Here is a 7,581-nt window from a genome sequence, read left to right as displayed (position 1 = left end):
ACTTTTCTAAAAGTGCGATTATTTTTAACTCCGGAATTCGCATTCGTGTGCTTTATTTTAACATTCTTTTTACAGGTGGGCTACTAGTCCCAGTGGGCCTATTAATGCCCCGCATGCTGGGACTTGTGGTTCCCCAAGTCCCAGCCTGCTTGGGGAGGTCTGCTGGCACTTGCAGTTCTCCTGTATTAAGCAATGCTAGGAATGACAATTTAACCCTATCAGGCCGGCGTCCAATGGCCAGGGACGCCGGTGACAGCCCCGGGCTTCAGCCCTGGACAGGTGAAGGCTGGGGGGGGGGGACCCCTTTATTGGGGGGGGGTCCCCACTCCTCCAGGTACCCCGTCCAAGGCTGACCAGCCACGGTGCTCATGGTGCGGCCGGGGGACCTTGTGTAAAAAGTGTCCCCCGGCTGTGGCATGACACTGCGGGCTGTTGGAGCCCGGTGCTGGTTTCAAAATACGGGGGAACCGCCAGATTTTTTGTCCCTCGTATTTTTGGAACCAGGACCGGTCCAAGAGTCCCGGGCTGGTTTCAGAAATATGGGGGACCCCTACGCTTTTTGTCCCCCGTATTTTTGGAACCAGGTCCGGCTCAATGAGCCCGGGGCTGGTTATGTACAGGAGGGGGGACCTCACGCCAATTTTTTTTTTTTTTCAATCACAAAATCGCACATTTCCAAAAAATTGCAACTTTTCATGACTAAAAAATCTCGCCCCATAAACTTACTTTTTTCCATTTCATTGCCTGTCCTTTGCTCTCTGTCCCAAACACGCTTGATTTTGCTCATAGTAGAGTGGCATGTGGTGGATACAGTAAGGGGAGAAGAAAAAAGAATAGCGTTAGTACTGAATGGTCACAAGGGTTTCGGGGGGGAGACACATGTTTGCAGGGGAAGGGGATGGGAGAGAGGGAGAGAGATACAGGAATGTACAGTAAGATCATAAACGTACTTTTTTTCCATTTCATTGCCAGTCCTTTGTTCTCGGTCCCAAACTCGCTTGATTTTGCTCATGGTAGAGTGGCATGTGGTGGATACAGTAAGGGGAGAAGAAAAAAGAATAGCATTAGTACTGAATGGTCACAAGGGTTTCGGGGGGGGGAGACACATGTTGGCAGGGGAAGGGGATGGGAGAGAGGGAGAGAGATAATGTACAGTACAGTAAGATCATAAACGTACTTTTTTTCCATTTCATTGCCAGTCCTTTGTTCTCGGTCCCAAACTCGCTTGATTTTGCTCATGGTAGAGTGGCATGTGGTGGATACAGTAAGGGGAGAAGAAAAAAGAATAGTGTTAGTACTGAATGGTCACAAGGGTTTCGGGGGGGGGGGGGGACATGTTGGCAGGGGAAGGGGATGGGAGAGAGGGAGAGAGATAATGTACAGTAAGATCATAAACTTACTTTTTTTCCATTTCATTGCCTGTCCTTTGTTCTCTGGCCCAAACACGCTTGATTTTGCTCATGGTAGAGTAGAAAAAATAATAGCGAGCGAGAGATACAGTACACATGACAATCTGTAAGAGTGTTGTACAGTAAGATCATAAACTTACTTTTTTCAGGCCAGTGGTTCTTCCTTGTTCTCTGACCCAAGCAAACTGCAATGTGTAGTACATGTCAAGTAAACATTGAAGGGAGGGAAATACAGTAAGTTGTGAGGTGGACAGCGAGTAAAAGGAGAGGTACTGTACTGTACTGTACAGTACAGTATACTGTACTGTAAGAGACTGCTGCGAGGGGTTCAGTTTTACAGGTACAGTACTTTATACTGTATTATACAGTACTGGAGAATCTACATAGCAGTTGCATGCCCATTTCGCTCAATGACGACAGGCAAGACGGTGTCCAGATGGTTTATGTACTTAATACACTGGACACGTGTCAGTTTTTTTTCCCAAAAAGTCCTGATCCCATCCAAAAGTTCTTGTTTATTTTTCGGTTTCACTTCATTCCTGATGAACTTCTTCATTTGTGCCCAGACCATTTCAATTGGGTTCATGTCCGGTGACCTAAAGTATACGTAGTACAGTACATACAAAAGTTAAGTACGTACTACTGTATTAACATACTGTGCTGTACAGTACAGTAGTATTAAAATCACGACTGTACAATAAGTAGTGTACTGTAGTTCAGTAAATGCTGTTCGAATAATACTCACTCTGGTGGTGTGCGTTGCCAAATTATTCCTCTCTCTTCCATGTATTTTGCAGAAGCAGAATGTTTTGGGTCATTATCTTGGAATACTCTGTGTCCAGATGGATAGTATTTTCTGATAAATGGCACCAAAACACGATCGACTATTTGTTCTTGGAAGAAGATCTTATCCATAATCCCTACAGAGATACAGTAAGATGCCATTAACATGTACACATTTCAGGGTTCTGAGTTGTTTAAAACTACAGTACAGTAGAAATGTACAGTACAGTACCTTCAAAAACTAACATAGGTCCAGCACCCCTGCGAGATATACCTCCCCATACGTGGACTTTTAATGGAAACTTTGCTCGTGGTTTCAATGAGATAAAGGTAGGTTTGCGGAAGGACATTCTTGAGAACCTCTCCATAGAAACAGAAGTTTCATCTGTGAAAAGTACATCATTACATTTTTCGGCACTGTCAATCCACTGTTGAGCTTGTATCACTCTCTTTTCTTTATTGACATCTCTTATCATGGGATGCAGCCTACAGGTACAGTAAGTAAAAAAAAATTAGGACCATTGAGACATTAAATGCTTATGACTTGCAGTATACAGTATTGTAAAATTAAGGTTGATGTACTGTACAGTACAGTATTTTACATTACCTTGTGCGACAATATCTCCATCCCATTGTTCTTCGCATCCGTTTCACACTGGAAACTGAAACGTCCATATCATAGTCCGAATGAAGAATGTTTTTTATTTTTCCAGCAGTACGCTCATCATCACCACAAGTTAATTCTTCTACAATCTTTTGGACTTTCCTATAGTACAGTATAACACAGACAAAAATGATTGTACAGCATACTGTACAGTACAGCAGGCATGTCCAAACTGTGGACCTCCAGCTGTTGTGAAACTACACATCCAGGCATGCCTTGCCACACTGTAATTGTACTTTACAGTATCTTTCTCTAATAGCAAATCGATGGCACAGCATGATGGCAATTGTACAGTAGTTTCACAACGGCTGGAGGGCCACAGCTTGAAGCCGCCTGGTACAGTACAGTATACAGTAGTAATGTACAGTACAGTAATTATAGAATCTGCTAATACTGTATAGAGTACTGTACTTACAATGTGCAGTGAGAAGGAGTTCTGTATCTGGGGCGCATCCTCATAGAAGCATGATTGCGCACAGTCTGTAAATGAACTTCAGTACCACTTTCTTTCAGCCAAGCCTGGATCTCTCGTGTTGTCTTGTTATCTTGCTTCATCTTGACGATGATCTGGCTCATTTCTTTGGTGATTTTTGGCGGCATGTTTAATCTCAGGAACTGTGGAGACAAGATACAGTAATGTACCGTAAATACTGACCAGTAATGGAAATTTTGGTACTTCGGCAACAAGTCGACTGGCTGGCAGCCGGGCAGGCAGGAGTGAAGTTGGGGCCGGACGTGCAGCCGGTAGGGTTGCCTTCCCTTAATTAGTGGTATGCGATGCGATGGGCGCCGTGATAATAGACAAGTACTGTACCAAATACACTGCCCAGAATCACGGCACTTTGTGAGAGGAATCCTGTGAGCTGTAGTCACTTCAGACGAAACCGGAAGTGACGTTACGACATTACACAAACGTCTACAAACAGCCCACGATATAAAGGATCTACAGTATAAGAGTGCCGGATCGGGAGTGACGTGAACACGCACCCTGCGCTCTGCTGCGTCTGAGCGTCAGGGTTGCCAAGACTACCCTGTAAGCCGGCAGCGGCAAACAGGAAGTCCCGCTGTTCCTCGCAAAGGACTATGGGACACGTACAGTAGTTCTACACAATTAATTAGAGTCCGGCCAGGAAGCGGGAATAGACCAGGTACTGTATACTGTATAAAGGGCTCATACGCAGTAATGCAGGACACCTTAAAAAAGTCCTCTGCGGAGGAAGAAACGCGTTGGTGGACTGTGTATGGGACAGAGAAAGGAATCGTTGGACCAGGACCTTTGGCAGTACTAAAGCCCAGCTGATGTGCCCTGGAGAGACTACATCTTTAAACGCATATGGGACTGGTGAGAACTCAGTTCCCATAAGATTTGACTTTGGAGATTACAGCGCAGAACAAACTCCTTCAAGCGCCCGATAAGTGACCTTTCCCATTTTTTCTGTTATAAAGTACCAAATACAGTACAGTCTCCAGGATTAAAGGGATGAGGTGGCAACCCTAGCGGCCGGTAATGTGTGGCTTCTCCCTGCTCATAACAACACAGAGCAGGGGGAAGGAGCAGGGGCAGGAGAAGGGGAGGCGCAGAGGCGGTCCGCAAGTTGAAAGCACGCGCGGTGTACACACACACACACAGCGATGATGGATGAAAAATTATCCATCATCGCTGGCATGCTGGTCAAATCAGCAGACGGGAGACTTTGCTAGTGTTGTGTCTCCCATTGGTGGCCTACACTATACACACTTGGAGATTTACTGTAGATCGGAAAATTGGCAAAAAGTAGCATGATTAAAAAGAAATGGGTTACTTGTGTATTATCAAGGCGCCCCCGATTTCCATCGCAGGGCATTGTACAACCAAAAATCACATCGCATGTGATATGAAGCGATAGGAACGATTTTTAATTGTACAGGCAACCAGATGAGTACCCTGATGGGTAATGACTATTTTAAATGCACCACCATTGTTAACGAGACCCCATTATCAACACCAACCCGAAGCGTGGCGAGCGCAGGCAGCCACGACTACACACGTCGGCGTGGAGTTTGGAGTTGATTTTACAGTACAGTATACTGTATAGAGCGCAGCGAGCCACCGAACCTGAAGCGTGACGAGCGCAGCAAGACCCGTGAGGGGACGCGTAATACACAGTACAGTATCTGCTGTGCTGTTTCATGTATACTGTATTAATAATAATGCAATGACACCACAGGCTGCTCCCCCTGTATAATAATTTGTGTCATGGCATTACTATTAATAATAGTAATGCCATGACACACCCTGTGGTGTCATTATTATTGTACAGGGGGAGCAGCCTGTGGTGTCATGGCATTATGCCATGACACCACAGGCTGCTCCCTCTGCATAATAATAATGCCATGACACCACAGGCTGCTACCCCTGTATAATATACTGTAAAAGTAATGCCATGACACCACAGGCTGCTCCCTCTGTATAATAATAATGCAATGACACCACAGGCTGCTCCCCCTGTATAATAATTTGTGTCATGGCATTACTATTAATAATAGTAATGCCATGACACAAATTATTATACAGGGGGAGCAGCCTGTGGTCATGGCATTACTTTTAATGTAATGACTGTACAGTACTTACAATACACCCACAGCTAGGGGATTTTGTACACAGCTAGGGGATTTTTTTTACACAAATACAGTATGACTGAGTCTGCGAAATAGTCTATTAATATGCGCAAAAATCCCCCACCTGCGAAAAAATACGTTACTGTACAGTATTTACAGTATTACACCAACAGTATTTACAGTTGCACAGATTATACGAGAATACCCATACAGTAGTAGCAGCCTGCCAGTAGTAGCCCACCCTAATAGAGTATTGTCATCGCTAGTCGGGGATCTGCGGCCTATACACACCAGGCAATTTTAACACGTACAATATTCTAAATGGCGCTATCTCTACTGCACTGCACTGTACTGTATGTGGCATCCATGTTGATGGCGGAAAATCACGATACTGTACCACGTGATCCTATTGCTGTGACTACTTCAATTACAAGTACAGTATGCGGGAAAAAATGCAAAATGATCCGTTACAGTATTTACGGTATTACAACAATATTACTGACAATACCCCAATCCAGGATTTATTACACATTATACGGACAATACCCATAGCGGCAGCCTGCAGTAGCCTAATAAAGTATTCTCATCACTAGTCGGGGAACTCTGGACCATACACACCAGGCAATTTTCAGATGAAAAAATCACGATACTGTATCACATGTGCTCCTACTGCTGACTACTGTAAGCCTGCGAAACAGTCTGTAAACATGAGAAAAACACCGGTCCCCTCGTTTGAGGAAAAAATACGTGTTTTACGGTATTACACCAATGGTATTACGGAGAGAACTAGTATTTAGCAGCCTACAGTAGCCCACCCTAATAGAGTACTGTCATCGCTAGTCGGGGATTTGCGTCCCATACACACCAGGCAATTTTAACACATTGTACAATATTCTCAATGGCGCTATCTCTACTGCACTGCACTGAACATCAAAAATCACGATATCACTACTCGCTACTGTATACAGTTAGTCTGCGAAACAGACTCTAGTATTTACGGACAATACCCATAGCGGCAGCCTGCAGTATCTGAATACAGTATACACAGCAGGCGATTGTATACAGTATTCTGCACCGGGTGCATTTGAACAGTAGGGAAAAAAGGGAAACATCTTCATTCAGGGAAGGGTGGGAAACGAGCGCTTCCGCGCAGGGACCGTTTTGTAGTGCTGCTTACTGTATACTGTAATGCAGCAATCAGTGAAATGTACAAATGACTATATACAGTATAAATACTGTACTGTATAGTGTACTTACTGCTCCAGCGAGAAGATACAGTACTGTACTCTTCTTGCGGAAGGAAGGCAGTATGATGGTAACGCTTGGTAGAACAGGAACGCAGCAACAACTTGACTTTGGATTCAGCAGAATGAATAGTCCAGGTGTACAGGTACAATCTCGTGCTTGTATACAGGCAAGAGATGAAGAGACGATCCGTAGCAATTCTACACGGTTTAGATGCAGAAAAACAAACTGGATTGTTTGACAATTTTAATATCTGTAGCTGAATTTATGCTGGCAGACAAAGGAAATCCTTCATGAAGCTGATAGGTGCATTTGAATTATGTACAATTACCAGCATAACAAAAAGGCAGACTGCAATTAACATATGACTGCAATCAACATCTTATTGTGTGAGGTGTCGGTCTGTGTCTGAGTTTGGAGAAATCTATTGTTGCGAAAAAAAAACGTTCTCTGTAGCGCAGTACAGTATGGGTATTAACTATCGTGTACATGGATGCCTGCCATTGTGAATTTTTGTTTGTGGAAAAGTCCGAAAGAATTTGATAAGCACCAACTACTGTAACTACAGTACCTGTATTAGTTTAAAAAAAAAAAAAAAAAGAACGTTTCAAAAATAAAAATATAATGTAACCAACTGAGGATCGAACTACTGATACTGAGATAGTGAAGCCGTGCCTCTACCCGCTAGGCCACTATTGCCTGTGATTTTACTTTTGGCAGATGGTTAGCATGGCTTCTGCACCAATCACATACAGTTCATGACCATCCAGTACGTCACTGCGGCTGCGAATAAAAGAAAATAACTCTGTCCGTAAAGTAAGGACAAAATCCGTAGTGTAAAGTATGATACTGTAGGTCCTCAAATAATGTTTTAAGTAGTCA

General features: G+C 43.9%; 1 protein-coding gene across 2 annotated transcripts; it reads right to left on the bottom strand.

Moving 5' to 3' along the window:
* Positions 1 to 640: 640 nt before the first annotated feature.
* Positions 641 to 7,216, bottom strand: LOC146063740 (uncharacterized). Of its 2 annotated transcripts, XM_083176436.1 has the most exons (4): positions 6,712 to 7,216; positions 3,272 to 3,471; positions 2,800 to 2,958; positions 641 to 2,678 (listed from the first exon to the last, which is right to left on the bottom strand). In XM_083176436.1, exons 2-4 carry the CDS (start codon positions 3,454 to 3,456, stop codon positions 2,393 to 2,395), a joined length of 630 nt encoding a protein of 209 aa, XP_083032562.1. In that variant the 5' UTR covers positions 3,457 to 3,471; positions 6,712 to 7,216; the 3' UTR covers positions 641 to 2,392. The 2 variants fall into 2 exon arrangements, with proteins under 2 accessions (XP_083032562.1, XP_083032560.1); XM_083176434.1 differs by lacking the exon at positions 6,712 to 7,216 and having other exon boundaries at positions 3,272 to 4,747.
* Between the last annotated feature and the right edge of the window lie 365 nt (positions 7,217 to 7,581).

Source organism: Crinia signifera, chromosome 3 (assembly GCF_055691185.1).
Source record: "Crinia signifera chromosome 3, ASM5569118v1, whole genome shotgun sequence".
Classification (NCBI taxonomy): Eukaryota; Metazoa; Chordata; class Amphibia; order Anura; family Myobatrachidae; genus Crinia; species Crinia signifera.
This window is presented reverse-complemented; position numbering and strand designations above follow the sequence as displayed.